This window comes from Coccinella septempunctata, chromosome 5 (genome assembly GCF_907165205.1).
Source record: "Coccinella septempunctata chromosome 5, icCocSept1.1, whole genome shotgun sequence".
Lineage (NCBI taxonomy): Eukaryota > Metazoa > Arthropoda > Insecta > Coleoptera > Coccinellidae > Coccinella > Coccinella septempunctata.
The window spans coordinates 9,272,494-9,293,654 of record NC_058193.1 but is presented as its reverse complement, the minus strand read 5'-3'; the positions used below and the strand labels follow the sequence as shown (position 1 = coordinate 9,293,654).

The 21,161-nt window shown below is 36.1% G+C and overlaps 1 protein-coding gene across 2 annotated transcripts in view; it reads left to right on the top strand.

The window, feature by feature from the left end:
* Nucleotides 1-20,734, top strand: part of LOC123313105 (tyrosine decarboxylase-like) — a 192,797-nt gene extending 172,063 nt beyond the window's left edge. For both annotated transcript variants that reach the window (XM_044897833.1, XM_044897832.1), the window contains one exon: nt 18,781-20,734. In XM_044897833.1, coding sequence (XP_044753768.1) covers nt 18,781-20,148 — 1,368 coding nt within the window. In that variant the 3' untranslated portion in view covers nt 20,149-20,734. The remainder of the gene's footprint in view (nt 1-18,780) is intronic.
* Nucleotides 20,735-21,161: the final 427 nt, after the last annotated feature.

Sequence of the window (21,161 nt, the reverse complement as noted above, 5' to 3'; positions counted from 1 at the left end):
GAAAATGAATTCGTTAACCCTCAAGAAGAGTTTGAAGAAAATTATGAAGATGAAAATTTTCAGTCATGTGCCCTAGAAACAAACAATACTTAGACTTGAATTGTGTTAAGATTAAGTCAAAATTGCCCTATATTTACCTCCCAGAAGTAAATTTAAGAATTCTTATTGATTCAGGTGCAACAAATTCAGTAATTAATAAAAAACCAGCTTATGAAAAATTTTTCAATTTCCTTTTCAAAGAACCATTCAGTGTTTCTGGCTTAGGAAATACTATTGAATCAGATGACAATTTACATATCCCCATTTTATACGAATTAGGGATCTATGAAAATATTCATTTACATGTAGTTGATTGGCATAAAAAATTCGACGCATTATTAGGAACTTCCGATTTACAAAGACTAGGAGCAAAAATCGATTATCAAACACACACTTTAGAAATTAACGGCTTAAAAATCCCTTTCAATCTCGAATATTCCAATTCCAAAATTAAACCTAGAAAATTCACTGCGAAAAATCATGTCAAAATACCAGTTTCTATCGAAAATGGCGATGTTATTATACCAGAGCTGAACTTCAAAGAATTTTCAACCCCAGAATGTATTGCCCACGCGAAAGACGGATTATGTTGTATACCAATCCCTCAACCAATAAAAAGTACCGAAATAAATTTCTCAGAAAGAATACCTGTTCAATCTTTATTCGAAGCGGAAATATCAGAACCACCCGCGGAAAATCGAAATTTTAAATTTTCCAGACATATTAAAACTGAACACATGAATTCGGAAGAAAAGAGAGAAATTCTAAAACTTTGCAGTAAATTCAGAAATATTTTTTATAATGAAAATTGTGATCTTTCATTCAGTAACACAGTCAAACACAAAATCAGAACAAAAGATGAAGAACCAGTTTACGTGAAGTCCTTCAGACACCCTCATAGTATGAAGGGAATTATCCAAGAACAGATACAAAAATTGCTCGATGATAAAATTATACGACCATCAATTTCACCCTATAGTGCCCCCGTATGGATCGTCAATAAGAAAACAGACGCATCCGGCGAAAAAAAATATCGAATGGTAATCGACTATCGTCGTTTGAATGAAAAAACGGTAGAAGACAAGTATCCCCTACCCCGAATTGAAGAGATCTTAGACAATTTAGGAAAAAGTTGTTATTTTTCAACATTGGACATGGCCAAAGCATTCCACCAAATTGAAATGGAACCAGATTCCATAGAAAAAACGGCCTTCACAGTAAACAACGGACACTATGAATACGTTCGTATGCCCTACGGCTTGAAAAACGGACCAAGTACTTTTCAAAGAGTCATGGATGATGTATTCAAAAAGTATCTCCACATATTTTGTTTTGTGTACATGGACGATATTGTAATATTTTCCAAATCTTTACAAGAACACATCTATCATTTAAAATTAATTTTCCAAAGACTAAAAGAATTCAATCTCAAAATCGAACTAAATAAATGCGAATTTTTAAGTAAAAATGTTGAATTTTTGGGACATGTAATAACTCCCGACGGAATAGCACCGAATCCTTCCAAACTGAAAGCGATCGAAAACTACCCAATACCTCGGAATACGAAAGAAATAAAATCATTCTTAGGATTGATAGGTTACTATCGCCGATTCATCAAAAATTTTGCTCATATCGTTTCACCAATGACAAAGTGCTTGAAAAAAGGCGCAAAGGTAAAACCTGAAGATCCAGATTATGTATCATCATTTCAGTTGTGTAAGGAACTATTAACAAATGCCCCAATTCTAACTTATCCAGATTTCGAGAAACCTTTCAAATTGACAACAGACGCATCAAACGTTGCTTTAGGAAGTGTTTTATCCCAGTCTAATCGCCCAGTAGCATATTACTCTAGAACATTGAATTCAGCCGAAAGAAATTATTCGACAATCGAGAAAGAATTATTAGCAATATTGGATTCCACAAAACATTTCCGGCCCTATCTTTTCGGTCAACATTTTACTGTAGAAACGGATCATAACCCACTTGTCTGGCTCTATAAAATAAAAGAACCAAATTCAAGACTTATTCGATGGAAACTAAAATTAGAAGAATTCGATTTCGATATCGTGCATACGAAAGGCAAAGAAAACAAAGTAGCAGACGCACTTTCAAGAGTTGAAATCAATAATCGGGAAAACGATAATCTTTCTTTACTTTCCGATGACGATTTGAACGTCGAAATCTCTTCAGTATTAGCGAATGTAAACGAAATACCTGTTCTAGCAGATGAAGAAGTAGAAAACATTTTAAATTCAGAAAATAATCAAAATATCCTCAACAATTCCGAAAATCGAAACGAAGATAACGATTCCGGTAATACTATTCATTCAACCCAAGACGACAACGGGAAAGCAATACCCATTACAGATTCCCCAGTCAATATTTACCCAAATAGAATAATTCTTAATATCGGAGAACAGTATAATTTAAAATACACGAAACCTTTTGGAAAAAATACGTATAATGTTACTATCAAACTGAATTGTATAGAAAATGATTTGACTACACTTTTCAAAGAAGTTTTCAGACCCACTGAAACCTACGGAATTTTTTTCAGAGACAAAAATTTACGACTTCCTTTTATTCGATTTTGTGAAGAATCTTTCAACTACTCAGTTAAACTCTACATAAGTAATCTGTATTTATTAGATGTAGAACGAGAAGAAAATCAAAACGAAATAATCTCAGAATATCATGACAAAAATCATAACGGAATATCAGAAACTTTTAACCAACTCTCTAAGAAGTATTATTGGCCTAAAATGAAAAATAAAATTACCTCGTTCATAAATAAATGTGAGCTCTGTCTTCGTTCAAAATACGAGAGACAACCTTATAAACTAAAATTTTCAGGACCACTTCTGGCAAAACGACCTTTTGAAGTTATACACATAGACACATTCTCATTCCAAAACTCAAAATTTTTAACGATTATTGACTTATTTTCTAAATATGCCCAATCTTACGTAGTAAAGGATGGCACTGCCCTTACTATTCTGAATAAACTACGTCACTACTTTTCACATCATAACATACCTCAGAAAATCGTATGTGATGAAGGAAAAGAATTCCATAATAAAACCTTCATAGAATTTTGCAAATTGAATAAAATTGATTTACATTTCACAACAGTAAATAATCCAAGTTCTAATTCCCCAATTGAGAGATTTCACTCTACAATCTTGGAAAAATTAAGAATTTTAAAACTGAAGAACCCTCACGAAAACCCTTCAAATTTAATGATCTCAGCTACACTTATTTATAATCAATCAATTCATTCAGCCACCGGCTACTCACCATTCTATTTACTTTATGGTCCTTATGACAAACTGCCTGAATTCGACCTCAATATGACGGTTTACGAACAATACAACGAAAAAAGAAAACAAGAAATTTTACCATTTTTCGATCAAGTTTACGAGAAAAATAAGGAAAAATCTCAAAAGAAATTAGATAAATTAAATGAAAACCGAAATGACCCTCCAAACTTGAAACAAAAAGAAGTTTTTGTAGAAAGAGGAAGACCTAGAAAAACTGATCCTCCTTTCGAAAAAATCATTGTTGAACAACAGCAACAAAATAAAATCAGCGGTTTAACCGAAAAATCTCGAGAAACTACCGCAAATATTAATAAAGTCAAGAAATTAAGGAAAAACGTTTTCTCTTTTCAGAATTCCAATAATGCTGATGCAGACCCAAACCAACCAGGCCCTTCAGGTCACCAAAATAATCAATAACGGATACTTCGAAGAAAACTTGCGTAATGCAAAAATTTTAGATCACTATCACAAATTTCTTTTCTTGATTGACATCTCTTATTTGAGAAACAGTTACAAACAGCTAAGAAACAGTTTTTATAAATTACATGAACATGATACTTTAAGTACATCCACTCATGAAATATGTCTTGAATTTCAAACAAATCTCAATCAAGTTGAACAAATTTTGAATAAAGTTAAGAGAGGTTTGGTGAATTTCATTGGAAAAGGTATAAAATTTATCACTGGAAATTTAGACGATGATGACTTGAATACCATAAATGAAAATTTAGAACGACTTCATCAAAATACAAATAATGAAATTGAAAGAATTGATAAATTAACATCATTTGCCAATCACTTGTCTAAAAGATATTCAGAAGATGTGGCTTTGTTAAATGAAAATATTTTGAAGACTCAGTCATTATTTGACAAAATAAAATCTAATGAAGAATTCACGATTAGGACACAAAATCTTATATTTCAATCGAAAATATTACTCAACTATCTACTTATGATAGAAAGAACAATAAGTTTTGCAATATTTGAAATACCGAACCTTGAACTCTTCAAAGTTGAAGAACTCCATTCTATTGAACAATATCTTGAGAAAATTTATAAACCACAAGAGCTTTCATCAATTAATAATGCTCATCTTTACAAATTATTAGAATTTTCAAAAATATCTGTCATAGGAACAGACAAATCCTCAACATTCCTATTAAAAATCCCTATTCTTAAGCAATTCATTGCAAATTACTCCCAAGTGTACCCAGTACCCAATCATCAAGATATTGCGATAATACCACCAAAGAAGTATTTGATTAAGATCAAAAATGAGGAATATTGGACCGACGAAGCCTGCCGATCAATAAGCAACTCCTTAGTACTCTGTCTTCAAGCGCCAACAAAAGAAGCCTGTACCCTGACAAAGCCTCAACTTTGCCAAACTTCCTTGTCAATAAACAACTTCACGATTACCCACGTACTGAAAAACAAACAATTGTTGACCATCTTCAAGAAAACCCAAGAAGTAATAGAAGATTGTCATGGAATCATAACGAAGAAATCCATTCAAGGAGCCAATTTGCTCAGTTCCGACTGCAAAATCATAATTGAAAATTCTATATTCGACAACACAGTACCAATTTACAATATCACATTCAGAAACATTTCAAAAATTACATTGAAATTCAACCACAAAATCGAATTCCATTTAAAACATTTGAGAGAGCCAACCTCCATTATTCAAGAAGCTGAGAAACTCCGAGATGAACCCATGTATCTGCATCCGGTCATTCACATGACACATTATGCCCTAAGTGGAATATTACTTTGTCTCATAGTTCTAGGAATAATTGCTATCTTGTTAAACAAAACTAGAATTCAAGAGCTCCTGTTCAGTCCCAGGAAAATCATCCACCTAGAGATGAGCAACGTTCAAGGCCTTGGTACTGATAACGAGGACGTTCCAGTCTAAGGGGGGAAGTGTTACGAGACCGTTTCCCACAAGAAGTACGGAATTGCATCGAAACCCGAAACCCAGGATTCCTGGAAGACGACACAAGGCGTGACCACCGATTGTGACTCTTTTCCGTTTCCATAATTCGAATAATAAATAGTCAGTTGATGTCTAGCGTTAGATAGATTCACTTGCTTGTTCCTTGTACAAATAAAAACGATATCCTTTCTATCGAGTTGTCCTTTAATTATAATTGGCAACCCTAAAAAGAAATAAGTTCTTTTTAAAAATAGACATTTGGATACGTTATTCATAACTATATATATATATATATATATATATATATATATATATATATATATATATATATATATATATATAATTTGAATTTTACTGCTATTTATGTCCTTAATTTAATCGTATAAATTGAAAACATAATTGATTCAATTTTGAATGCCGATTAATGTGCTCTGAATTCAAATATTCCTTCTTTTCAAATACTTGTCTAGGTTATATTAACATATTCCTGTGTTGTGGGTGAAATTAAAGAAATTATTGAAGATATTTTGTGATCAGATATTAAGCTGCGTCTGGATTTTCAAGACCTACTGGGATGTCAATCATTCTTGAATGGACTATATATATTCTTGTGAATGTAAGCAATACATATCAAACAATATAGCATATGTATGAGTTTTAGCAAAGGTTAGTGTAACGGGGTACCATACAATTTGAAGTATGATACAAGAGCTTAGGAAAAAAACCTCAGTAAAAAAACCCTGTCTCCTCGTGAGTAGTGTAGTGATGACAAATTTGTTTACAGAACAAGCTTTTAATACCTACTGAAGTGCTTGTTTTCCATTGATATCAAAATTTCTTTATCCTCTTTCCATTTTGAAATGATATCTGACTTGATGATGAATGAAGAAAAAAATAAATAATTATAGGTACATAACTTGTCCTTCAATTGCACTGGGAGGAATATCACCTCTGCGTCAAAAACCTTGTGTTGATCTTGGTGGAGGATCACCCTCGTCGTTAAAAATGCCTTCAGTAGTAAATTAATCATAGCCAAATCTTGCTTGTGACTGGGAGGGTCTTTCGACCAGGTCCAGTATTTCGCGTGTAGAACGCTACACTACCCCACATCCCAGAAAAAAATGGTCTTTGCTCTCAAAGAGCCTTTTTCAGTAAAAGATATCAGAATTTATTTGTTGGGTGCCAGTGATTCATAAATCGCAAAGTTAGGCTTCCAATAGACATCCTACTGCATCTGAAAGACGCAAGAGATTGCTATTCCACAACAGGTACACAAAAATTTGCATACATGCGCATTAGACACTATACAATACTGTACATACTGTACAACCGCTGTCGAGCAGAATGGACGCGTGCCGGTACTGCTCCGACAACTTCATTGTTAATACGAAAACCGTTAAGTGTAATATTTGCGAATTAAAATTCCATACGACTTGTGCATCACTCAAAGATACGTGGATTAAGATTCTTCTTGAAAGTCCCAATTTGAAGTGGTTTTGCAATTCTTGTATCGAGAAACTACCTACGCAATGGTGCGATATGACAGTTAAAAAAACTGAAAATAATGCCAGTGATGTTCTACTTAAAAAGGAGATAGAATGTTTAAATCGAGAAAAAGCCCTTCTACTGATCTCGACTACACTGTGAGTCTTCAAAAATCTATTATCGAATCCTCAAGAAATAATTCCTTATTTGACAATCAGCATAACAAAGTAAAAAGCGTAACATCTAATCGGAATGTAAACAGTTCCGATTCATCATCGACCGCCCGGTCTAATCACGATGTAGTTGAACTACCTCCGGAAGTTCCGAAGAAATATGCACGGAATGCACCTGTCAACAATCAATCTGAACAGAATATCATTCCTAACCACGATTTAGTGTTAGTAAACAACAAGACTTCCATGGAAGAAAAATCAGCTTTGCATGCCCAAAAGTTGAAATCAATGGATGTTATTCCGCATAATACTACGGGTGGAAATTCTGACTTCAATTTTCAAACAGTGAACAATTCCAACTCCGAATGGCGAATTGTAAAAAAAAGAAACAAACCAAGAAATAGAAAATTCGTTATGGGTACTGGTGGAACGACCTCGGAGGTCAAAACTGTCCCTAAATACACACATCTTCATGTGTCAAGACTTCACCCCAGTACTAAACCAGAAGATCTGCAGAGATTATTGGTGTCAACTTTTCCAGAGGTGCAGTGTGAATTGTTGCAATCTAAACACCCACACATATACTCATCAATCAAGGTTTCTATTCATCAGGAAAATTTCGAGAAAGCGTGGTGTAGAGATATATGGCCGGATGGCGCTCTTGTTACACGATATTTTTTATTCAGGAAAGAACCTCCCCAGGTGGATGGTGCCCCAAAGGAGGAAAATTTGAACGTAAGGACAGCAGTAAAATAGTTAGTACACTTCATATAAACCTGCAAAGTATCTCAACTTCATTCAACGGTCTACAACAACTGGCTGCAACTAGGGATTTTGACTTCCTGGCTTCCACTGAACACTGGCAGAGTTCTGAACAACTATCTTTTTACTCCATTTTTGATTTTCATCAGATTACAAGTTTCTGCCGTCCAATTAAGGGGCATGGGGGTTGCGTGCTCTATGTTAGGAAAAATATTGAAAATTGTATTATTAGAACAGACATTAATAACTTAAGTGTCCAATATGCATTTGAATGCTGTGCAATCCAATATCCTATTGATAACAATGTCAAATTGAATATCATTTGTGTATATATGTAGGTCCAATCATCCCACCCTCAGTGATATGGACATTTTCTTTGAGAGATTGACTACCCTGCTTGATATTCTCACCAGGGAAAAGAAAAACAAATATATAATAATTGGTGATTTTAATATTAATCTTCTGAAGCCACAAATTGATGTCTGTGAAAATTTGTTAAATATTTTAGGAGCATTTGGAGCTGAGGTCATATTTCATCAACCTACTCGAGTGACTCATTATTCTTCATCCTGTTTGGATAATGTTTTTACTAATATTGTAGATGGCAGGGGGAAAGTTTTTCAACCGCATCTCTCTGACCACCGGGCTATTTCATTTAGTTTTAGTGTACATGATTCTAACTGTCCAAAAAAGGTCATGAAACACCGTAATTTCAGCCATTGTAATATTATGAAGTTCAATGCTGTACTTTCTAAAGTGGATTGGTCCACACTGTACTCATTTCAAAGGGATAAAATTAATGACATGTGGAATTATTTTTTTCAACAATTCGAAATACTGTTCAAGAATTCTTTCCCTAAAGTTGTTAATAGATATCGGAAAACGGTTTGTAACCTATGGAATGATTCGCGGCTTTTGAAGGTCAGAAATGAGTTGGACATCTTGTATACAATATCTCGAAAGAATTCACAATACTTGTTACTCTATAGATCAAAAAAAAAAGAATATGACAGACTGATAACTGTACTCAAACAAGAGTATTATGGTAACTTAATTTTCTACCTCTACTAATAAATCTAAGACTACTTGGTCTTTGATAAGAGAACTCAAGGGGAGCGAAGGCACTAAGGTATCGAGGTTTCCTTCTGGTGATCCTATAACTTTAACCAACAATTTTAACAACTATTTTGTTAACGCTGGAAACATATCCTTCACGCCAATCAATGATGGTACTTCTCAGGACTTGACTAGATGCCCAAGGTCATTCTACATGTTTGAACTTACTACATCAGAATTATTGAATATTGTCTCAAAACTGAATAAATCGTTATCTCACGGTTATGATGAAATTCCTATGAAGATCCTGAAAAAGTGTATTCATGAAATTGCTGAACACCTAAGTTTCATAATAAAGAATTCGTTCACTTCGGGCATATTTCCCGATTCTTTGAAGATAGCAATAGTGAAACCAATTCATAAAAAAGGGTCCCATGAACTATTGGAAAATAACCGTCCAATTAGCTTGTTGACATCTTTCTCTAAAATTTTTGAAAAGGTTTTATCTATTCGCCTTATCTCCTTCTTTTCTAGGTTTGAAATCTTTAGTAAATTTCAACATTGGTTCGTTCCACACAAATCTACTGAGACAGCCATATTTGATGCGATCAATGAAATCCTTATTGCTTTTGAAAACGGCAATATTTCCCTAGGAATGTTTCTTGATCTATCGAAGGCCTTCGACAGCATCAACCATGAAAGACTTCTTTCGAAGTTGGAGGCATGCGGCATTCGTGATAATCAGCTCAAACTCATCCAGAGCTATTTGAGTGATCGCAAACAGAGAGTTGAAATGGTGAAAGATGGCGATGTTTTCTGCTCTGACGATCTTCCAATTTCTATAGGCATTCCTCAGGGCAGTATTTTGGGGCCACCCACGTCTGATCTGTCTTCTTTTCAGGATTATCCTCTTTGCAGATGATACTAATGTCATTGCCTCTGATCCCGATATAGCTACAGTCATCCAAAAAGCTAACGATGCGTTTGAATCCATTTCATCATGGTGTAACTACAACCACCTCCAATTGAACGTGAGCAAGACCAACCTAGTCTTTTTTCACACTGATCGATCACGCATCTTCTTCCCAGAGTCAATCAATGTCGGTAACACTGACCTTTCCACGAGTAATTCGACTAAGTTCTTGGGTATCCATCTTGATGCCAACCTAAAATGGGATGTTCAGGTGGAGAATTTGAGTAAGCGATTGCGCTCTGTGCTATACGTAGTAAATGTTTTGAAGCGTCAGGTAACAATCGACGTGTTGAAGGTTCTTTACTATGCAAATTTCGAAACATTGATCTCATATGGTATTATCTTTTGGGGTAACAGCCCACATGCGCGACGCATTTTCATCATCCAGAAAATGACTTTGAGATCCATTTTACGACTACCCTACAGAGAATCTTGTAGAGGATTTTTCAGAAGGAACAACATTCTGACGCTGCCAGGGTTGTTTGTATTCAGGTCTTTGTGTTTTATTCGCACGCATCCAGATCTATTTTCACAATTTTCTTCATCGAACGATACTAGAACGATGGTGCCTTACCTCCTCCCCAAATGTTCGCTCACTCTCACGCAGCAAAGCTGCCAATATAGTTGTATGCGATTTTTTAATGCTCTTCCGAGATCACTTCAACAAACCAACAATATGCGTTTATTTAAGATGAAGTTTCGCAAGTTCATACTCAATATGGAACCCTATAAGGTAGAGGAATTTTATAATTATTGTCGGTCAATTAAGGACTAATATATCTGTTTTGACTTGTTTCAATTTCATCACTGTATTTCATATATATGTATCTGTGATAATTGTTGAAATAAATGTATGTTATTATTATTATTATATACCGTCAAGCGGGGTGAAGTGGATCCATCGTGTTTTTCCGCATATTTTATAGCGTAACTCATAGACAAGATCCTTAATTGCCGCGAAAAAAACTGTGTGTCTACTGTTACCTCCTAAGATTGTTAACCCGTGCCTTGGATACAATTCCGGATGGTTCGTTTTCTCACACAAAAAAAGTTTCGTAGTCTAGAGAATAAACAGTTTTTCAATTGTTCAACTTCAATTATAGATTTGGCAATAACTACGATAGTTATTCTCACCTAAACTTTTACAAGTTACGTATAAACTAGTTGAAATGATATTCCCCATTTTGAAATCAAATGGATCACCACAGTTATTTAGGAAAAAAATATTTGTTACATCACTCATAAGTGAGGGGTGAAGTCGATCACCAATGATTTAGTCATATTTGAGTTTGACCGTCTTGCGTATAGGCCCATATCGCAAAAATACCCCTTTAGTATATCCGCATGCAGAGGATATAGTTCTTGCGAAAAGACACCAAGTAATTCGCAAAATCCACCTGAAGCAAGTTACACTTGGCCGGCACATCTTTACTCTGGAAGCCAAAGAAGTGAGAATTGAATCTCTCTACCTATATGAAGGCTGACTAAAGTATAGAGTACATTCATATACCTTCATTCAGTGGCGCAGCCAAGATTTTGTTTGGAGGGGGGGGCTTTACACCGAATGATCGTTCAATGTTTGTACTAGAAGAAAAATTGAATTGTTGGTATATTTGAGGAAAGTTGCCCACTCCCTAGCTGCGCCAGTGCCTTCATTCAAAAGACTATTTTTATGTTCGTTAGAAATTCTTAACCCTTCGTCCGTGTTCCGGGGTATATGTTACCCCACTACTCCTGTGTACTGCTGCAAATTTGAAATTCGCAAAACTAGAGACCTTCGACATCCAGTACCTTCAGCTCATATACATATGTAGTAAAACAACGCTTCTAGAGTAGTATGTTTATGTTCTTTCAGTTTCGAAAGAGATCTCGGTGAAGTCGGTTGGGGTATCCTATACCGAAGAACACTATTACCTTAACTTTTCGTGTACATCGTTTGAACAGGTAAATAAGAGTATTTCACTTCAATTTCCAAAACGAATTTGGAAAAAAACGAAATATAACTTTTGATAACTGGTTTACCACTTATGATCCATCTGCTCAATATGCATCACCTCACATCGGTAGGGACAGTCAGAAAAAATGAGCGTGAAATACCATCAGCTTTACTGAACATACGAAATGGAGGATCATGCAGTTCGATGTTTGCCTTCAAAGAGGACAACACGTGTGTCGTATGTACTTAAAAAAACAAAAAATGTAATTCTTTTTTCTACTTTACATCATGACATCAGCAAAAAATGATGTCATTGAAAATCCTGAAGGAATGCCAAAATTCCATACACATGGTACAACATACCTGTTACCTAAAGACCAAAGGAATACAGAAGACCCATCTAAGTACAGACCAATCACATGTCTTCCAACGATGTACAAATTAATCACATCGTGCATTTCAAACCGAATTCACAACCATTGCGAAAGGAATAACATCATCGCCATGCAACAGAGAGGATGCACCAAAGACAGCCGAGGGTGCAAAGAACAACTAATAATAGATTCAGTTATCTGCAATCACGCGTTCTCCAAGCGGAGGAATCTTTACGCTGCGTACATAGACTACAAAAAAGCATTCGATTCTATACCTCACGAATGGCTCTTGACGATCTTGAAGATTCACAAGGTGGGTCCCAATATTGTTAAGTTCCTGAAAAACGCCATGTCAACCTGGCGTACTAGTCTTCAAATGAAAGCAGCAGATTGCTCCATTACAACAGGATCTATTCCAATTAGACGCGGAATTTTCCAGGGAAATTCGCTGAGCCCTCTGTGGTTCTGCATGGCCCTGATTCCCTTGTCTCATAGATTGAATTCTACGAACTACAGATTTTCCATCAAGAGCGGCAGTAGAACTTTGATGAAACTAAATCATCTCCTTTACATGGACGATTTAAAGCTCTTCGCATCTACCAAAAAACAAATGCAACAGATGGTGAAAATGGTGGAAGGATTCTCGGAAGACATCAAAATGAAGTTTGGATTAGAAGAATGTTGACTGCTGAACATAACGAGAGGGGAAAATAGAAGATGGTACGCTGAAAATAAAGGATGGTGCAGAAATTCAAGCATTAAAGGAAAGAGACACATACAAGTATTTAGGCATAAAACAGGCAAGAAAAATCAATCAGAGCCAGATGAAGAAAGAATTAACGGAGGCGCTCACCCAAAGATTGAGAAGGATAATGAGAACTGGTCTTAACAGCAAGAATCTGATAAAAGTGATAAACACCTACGCTTGCTCGGCGCTGAGCTATTCATTTGGTATTATCTCTTGGACGACCACCGATTTAGCAGCTTTACAGAGAAAAATAAGGACGATGCTGACTAAACACAATAAACATCACCCCAAAAGCTCAATAGAACGGACAGAGCTGCCACGACATCTTGGGGGTAGAGGAATTGTTGATTTGTCCAACCGTATGTCCCAGGAAATTGAAGGACTTCGAAAATATTTCTTGAGCAAAGCAGCTTCGTCAGAACTCCATCGAGTAGTTTGTGTTGCTGATAGTTCTACACCATTAAAGCTACAACAGGATCACTTGGAAACCGTCGAACACTCTGCAGAAAGTAAAATGCAGAAACTGATTGAATAAAACAATGTGATTTCAGAGATTACTCGGAATTTTTACGAAGGTATTTTTGCCGACAGGCTGAAGAGTACACTTCTTATCTCTATAAGCTACGAAGAACCTAAGAACGCCTTGCGGACGCAACGCCGAATACTCCCGCACCAAACGAGCAGCACCCAGATCTTCATCATCAATTATAGTGAATATTCTGTTTATATCATTCTTAGTTTTTAAGACTTTAATTATGATTACCGACCCAGGATCTTCGATATCTGAAGATAGCATATTCAACAGCTCTTGTGTTCTGCAGGCGCCAAAATTTCCATTATTAAAACAACCTTCAAAATTGTGAATGTAAAAATCTAATCAACAGAGGAAATCAAAATGAAACTTTTACCTCATACATCAAAAAAAGTCATTGGGAACTTCACTCAAGAATGTCTTGAGCTGCTCCCGGGACAACACTGCTGATTTTTTAGGAACGTATCCTTTAGTTTGTTCTTAACAAATGCTTCGACTTCATCGAATAATTTGACATCAGTTTTTTCCTTCAAATGTAGCATTGATCTTAACATCGATAGTTTCGGCCATAACGTGTTTGGTGAATATATCTGCGACTGGGGATCGAATGAATTAATCATACATCAAGAATAACAAGAATCAGAGCAACATACCAAATCTTGGAAATATGCTTACAAAATATTATCGCTCACACCGTCCACCAAATTTTTTCTTTTCCACTCCTGAAAGCAATCGTACTCTCTACTGTAGGCAGCTTGAGATTTGGAAGGAACCAAAGATTCACGGGCTTTTGCCGATTGAAATTCGACGTAGTTCGACATTATTTCAATAATTTTATTTCTGACAAGACGTCAAAATGAAACCAGTCAACCATGATTTTCAGAAACATGGCCCATAGCAACGTTAAAAATTTAATTATTACAAAAATATACAAGTTAACAATGATTTCCCCATAACAGATTATTTCAATCAGAAAAAAACTATTTTTTTTTTTGGTGTAGCAGGGGGAAAATCTGCAAGACAGACGAACCACCCTCATCTCCTGAGGGGGAACAGTGTGGGGTTTCTCACTCTCCTGAGCTCGAGACCCACTAAAAACCCTACTGCTTCTTGAATTTTGGTTCCGGGCATTTGCCTATAAACCGTTCATCTCCTGGTCGGTTTTCTTCTCGCACACTATCGTGCTGGGATTTATGTGTTTATCCTCTATTGGATTAACACTTTATTGAATTTTTCAATAAGTTTCTGTTGTTATTTTGATCTCTCTTTAATTGATCTCTTGCTCTCCTTCGGTAAATTCGCATTCTCCTTTTGTCTTCCTCTGGGTCGTAGTCCACTAATTCATCCATTTCTTCATCATTTTCTTCAACCAGTTCTTCCAAATCTTCATTATCGTCGTCTATCCTGTAATTTATTCTCGATTCTCGTTCGATCGAGTCCGCCAATGCATCTGCCTTATCAGTATTGGTATACGCCATTCCCCTTTCTCCGTGTAGGGGTGGAATTTTAGTCTTTTCTCCTCGTAGGGCTTTTTTGCATTCTCCATGCAGAATGATCGATTGTATTCAGTTCTTGAACCCTTTTGTTCCAACTGCTTGTTCTAAGATCTTTCAGGGAATTTTTCAGAACTTGGCTATGTCGGTTGAGGTTCCTTCTATTTAGATCTTTTTTGTTCATCCTATATATTCTTCTGAGTCTTCGATTTTCTTGTATAAGATCTTTTACTTCATTAGGCGTATCGCCATGCGGATGACTTGGTGCTGGTCTCTTCACTCTTCTCATGCTTTTTTCGTAAGCTTTCAATATAATCTCTTCCAGTTTATCAACCGCACATTCCAGATCGTCTGGAGTGCTTATTGTTGGAATTTCTGTTATTTACGATTGTATTAAGTGGCTGTATTTAGTCCAATTGGTATATTCTCTTATTTCCACCAGTTTTTCTCTTGGTTCTTCTCCAATTGTCAATTCCACGGGATTGTGGTTTGAGGTTCCATCTTCCAAAGTTTCAATCGAGAATTCTTGAGTTATATTTTTCAATATCGCGATATCTATTACATCTGGTGTTCCTCTTCCAAAAGCAAGATATGTCGGTAGCTCTGGTCCAATAACTATGGAATTTTGTTTTTCGGCGAAATCCTTGAGTTTTTTGCCATTTCTATTCTCTGTTATACTATTCCATTATGGGGATTTACAGTTGAAATCTCCGATGGAGATTTTCGGGTTCGATCCTTCCAACATGTTGTTTATCTCTTCTTCCAATAGATTGTTTTGTGGTGGCTTATACGCCGAGGTTATTTCGACTCTTTGCCGATTTAATTCGGCAACAATCGTCACTTTTTCTGTTTTTCCTTGTGTTTCGTCGGATCTACTTTTAAAGTAGTGTTTCAGATCTGTTCTCACCAATATTGCTACTCCTCCTCCGGTGTTTGTAATTCTGTCACATCTATATGTTTCATAATTCATGAAATTCAGTCTTCTGTTCCGGTTTATTCTTGTTTCCTGTAGGGCTATAATATCAGGTTGTCTTTCTGATATTATTTGTTCTATCTCGGGTTTCCGAGTGTTGATCCCGTTTATGTTCCACGAGATTATCTTGAGGGATTTCTTCCTAATATCCGTAAGGTCCATTAATTCAGTTTACTAAATAATGCTTGGATTTTTTTCTCCATTTCCCTCTCAATTTTCAACAATATCTTGTTGAAAATATTTTCCGTGAAGATATCTAAATCATCGGCATATCATCAATCTTTTTCTTCTCCTGTTGACTGTTCACAGACTGTTTCATTGTAAGCTTTTTCTGTCCTTCTTTTTTCTGGACGGGTTTTGGAGTCTCCCTCTTCTTTTCCTGCTCTGTAGGTTGGGTCTTCGCTACTTCCTGAATTTTTTGTTCAGAAGTTGTTGATTTTGTTACCTTCTTTTTCTGTTCAACTGATTTTCGGGAATTTTTCTTTCTGGTCACCAACTTGAACTCGCTATATCCTTTGTAGCTAGCTGGATGGCCCTCTTCTCCACATAAGACGCATGTGGCATTTCTCTCTTCACCTTTTCTGGTGAGTGTGCAGTCATTGCTGCTATGACGTCCTGAGCACTTCACGCATCTCCACGGGAAGGAGCATTTGTTTTGTGCATGTCCGTACCTTTGGCACCTAAAGCACTGGCTTGGACTTTCAGGCCTCTTTTTATGTTCAACCACAATACAGAGGTTGTAGAGTGGCTTCACTTCGAAGATTTCCTTTTTCTGGGTTTTAACCAGGTAGAGAGGTATTGGCTTCTTTGTCTTGTTCGATGTCATTCTGGACACCTCACCGTCTGATATTCCCTGGAATATCAGGTCGTCCTTAATCAACGCAAGATCAGCGTCGATTGGTAAATGCCTAATAACGGCATATATCTTCTTCTCCTCCTCCATTTGGTAGGTAAAAAATTCTTTACCATGCTGCTCGAAGAATGTTGTGATTTTTCTAAAATCATCTACGGTTGACGCGATGATTTTTATACCGTCTTTAACTGTAGTTGCACGGTTGTAGTTTATCCTTTTTGTGTAGAGAGCTTTAGATATCTCTACCCAATCTGAGGTGCCCATCATCGTGATGGGTGGAATTTTATCTCTTTTAGGCACTTCCGTTGCCTTCTTGGCAGTCTCCTCATCAGAAAAGGAGCTTTCTTTTCGCGCGCGTTTAGTTGGGGGCGCGTTCTGGGTTTTAGCAACTTGAGTTGCAAAATTTTTCTTCTTTTCCGGTTCTAGAGCTACTTCCTGTTTGGAGGAATTTTTGGCGACCGCTATCGGCTTTGCAATTTGTGCAAATGTGGGGGATTTCTGTGCCGTAATCCGTTTTGCAATTTCAGCAAAACTAGGGGATTGAGGCGCTTTATTCTTGTTAACTTCCTCTCTCAAGAGGCGTATCTCCCCGACCAATTGAGACACGGTTTCAGTCAGTTTATTTATTTGAGCCTTCAACTGCCCATTCTCTTCTTTGAGCCTTACAAGCTCCTCTGCATCTCCATCGCTGAATTCTTCGGTGTCCGTAGGTTCCATGTAGGAGCTCTCATTGTCTGAGACCTCCGACATGGCTTTTTGTCCGTATTGAACTATATGAGATATTTCGGAATAATAATGAATATTGGAAATCCTTACTACTATGTTACTATTAAGCTATGTGGCTAAATTAAATATTTTCTATACTATCAGAAAAATAAAATAATAAAAAAAAATAAAAAATAAAAAAAACTATTGATTACACTACGGGAAATATGATTATATTTCCCTCGGTTGTCTATACATCCCTCGGGCTCCGCCCAAGGGATGTAACTTTGACAACCTCGTGAAATATACTGTTCATATTTCCCTAGTTGTAATAATAGCTATATTTCAACGTTCAAATATTCATTAGAAATAGCGTCCAACTCAGTTTCAAGAGTTGGGTTCTTTTAATTCTTAGTATTTTTATGGTACGTAATGGTCATAATGAGAAAACTGGAAAACGTGGGTGATATCTTGTGTTCTGAACAGATTCAATAAATGAGAAACTACACATATTCCGAAATTCATTTCATTCGAAATGAATTATGGTTTATGAATTTATGGTTTTTCAACAGCTTGTGTCTTTTAGAACGAGGTGATTCGGAAGAAATGGTATAGGATAAATGTTTTGACCTCACAAATCTACGGTTAAAATATTTGTACTAGTCGAAGACTCACACTTTATCCTTTATATGTAAAATGAATTTTGTGATCTTTCGCAAGCTGAAGCATGTTGAGTAGACTTGGGCTTTTGAAATTTAATAACGAATTTGGTTGTCAATTTTGAAAACTGCATTCGTTTCAAGAAAACGTTTATTATTCAATTGATAATTGCCATTAACTCAATAGGAATTAAAAATTCAACACCTTTAGACTTAACCATTAGTGCCTATCTAGTACTAAGGCACATTTTCAATTACATTGAAACACAAACTCTTAAATATCTCATCTCAAGAATAAATGTGTTAACTCATTTTCTGCGAAAAAGTCCATTCCTAGAATTGTTGAAAATTCTCAGCAGACAGTTACACTTTTTATAACCAACACACCTAGGTCTAGTTGCAGGAACGTCCATTAAGTATAAATGCCCCATTAAAATTTAAAACTGTCATTTATGAAGAGAATGATGAAGAATTGAAATTTCAATGTAGCATAACGTTTTAACGGACTATCCTGCAACTGGGAGTGAATATTGAAAACTAGTCCTACGATTATCTGTGCCCAAGTGACATTTTTTGCCATCTTGATCTTTATTCCGAAAATTCAGGAAACATAACCTGACCATTGAGGTCAATATCCAATATGCCTAAAGCTAATTTATTCAACTATGGGGGGGTCCTCTCAACTTAATACAAAACACGACTCACTCACTTAGGTATCAAGATACAAAAGGTATTTAAATTTTTGTTTCCTTTACAGGCTGCCAGTCCATCTTGCACAGAATTAGAAACGATAGTTGTTGATTGGTTAGCAAGAGCGATGGGCTTACCAAATCATTTCATAACTTCACATAGAGGAAGCACTGGAGGAGGAGTAATTCAAGGCTCAGCAAGTGAATGTATTTTGGTCTCAATGTTAGCTGCACGCAATCAAGCTATCAAGCATCTGAAAAATATGAATCCTGATATTGAGGATAGCGCTTTTTTACCGAAATTAGTAGGATATTGCTCAAGGGAATCACATTCTTGTGTTGAAAAGGCTGCTAAAATACTTTTGGTTAAGTTGAGGATATTAGATCCAGACGAAAAAGGTGCGCTTAGGGGCGGATCTCTAAAAGAAGCAATGGAAAAAGATGCGGCTAGAGGATTATTACCATTTTTTGTATCAACGACACTTGGTACGACCTCTTGTTGTTCATTCGATAATTTACCAGAAATCGGTCCGATATGTAAAGACACACCTTGTACATGGTTACATGTCGATGGTGCCTATGGTGGAAATGCACTTATATTACCAGAATTGAAATATCTTCTCAATGGATTAGAATATGCAGACTCTTTCAACATAAATCCCAACAAGTGGCTACTAGTTAACTTTGATTGTTCATGTTTGTGGGTGAAATCCAGAGAAAGACTTACTCATGCATTAGTGGTAGATCCGCTTTATCTACAGCATGCTAATGCCGATGAAGCAATAGATTACAGACACTGGGGAATTTCTTTGAGTAGAAGATTCAGAGCCTTAAAACTTTGGTTTGTAATAAGGAAATATGGTCTCTCTGGGTTACAATCATATATGAGGAATCATATCAGGTTGGCAAAAAATTTTGAAAGCCTCATTCTCAGAGATAACAGATTTGAAGCGATGAATGAAGTGAAATTGGGCTTAGTTTGCTTTCGCCTTAAAGCAAGTGACATAGTAAATCAAAACCTATTGGCTATTATTAATGCTGCAGGAAAGCTGCATATGATTCCTTCTATGGTTAAAGGAAAATATGTTATTAGATTTTGTGTTACCCATGAACATGCCAAAGATGACGATATAGATATAGCTTGGTCAATAATTGATAAGCATGCTTCCAGATTAATAAATGTGGGAAAAGAAATATTTATAAGACCTCCTCTCACGAGACAAAAATCAAAAAGATTTTCCTTCACAAGAAGTGTGTCAAAGGAACTTTACAAGAGATCCATCAGTAAATCAAATCTGCATGATGGTGCAACACCTATTTTAGTAGCAGATTCTGATGATGAGAGTGAAGAATGTAGTAGAGACATCTTGAATGAATTGGTTATAACTTCGACCAATTTAGATGAAGATGATGAAGTATTCATCGAAGAAGAATAGGAAGGCTTGAAGAAAATACTAAGAATTTCAGACGCATAGTCCCCATTCCTTGCAATTTTCCATCGGGAAGATGTGTGTGAAGTTGGCCCACCACTTATAGATTTTCGAAATGTTTGTGCTGAATTGATCTTCTAAATCAGAACATATGCAAAAGTTGTGCTAGAAGTGTACTAACTTTTGTAGCGTAGAAAATTTCACGAAAGTCCCACCAATTTTCCGAAATACAATTGACGTCATAAAAATACAACTACAAACGCTTTGCAGCTACAAAGTATTCGCTCAGTGAATATGGCTCAATATCAATAACACAGTTTCTCAGTCTTTTTTTGAAAATATTAATGTTAAGTAAAATTCTTGAATTATTTAATGCATTGGATAATTTTATGCCCATGTAAGATGGATGTTTTTCTGTTATCGATAATCTGTGAATAGGACAAACCTGCACCAGGTTTGCTGATCTTGTGTTATAATTATGATGAATAGCACAGTTATTCAAGTAGAGTGCAGTAGATTTCGAAAATCTCATAAATTAAGCTTAATTAATTGTCATATGTATATCTTATGACTAATAAAGAGGTTATTATTATTTCTGGCACAATCTTCCTTCCTATTCGAATTAATCCCCTCAGCCCCCTGCTAGCACCTCCACTGGACAAAGGGGAGAAGGATTTAGGCTCAGCAATTATGCTATGTACCCAAAATCAAGTAGTAAACTAATGCGATGTTTTCTCGGAGTCCCGCGGAAGTACAGGATTCTTGGACAAGCCAATCCCCAAGAATTTTTTCAAATGCAGTGTAGGTTATAACATGTGTTCTTCCAAAATCACTCCAATCACAAAGATGCACACTTATATCACAAACAAATACATACGACTATAAGACCAATCAGAACTAATATTTTCTTAAACGGTTGCAATGTAATAATGATTTTTGAGTTCCAAACCAGGACGCGGGGTACAGTAATCATCCCGCAGTGACACATTTCGGAACTGCTGGCACAATCTTCAATTATT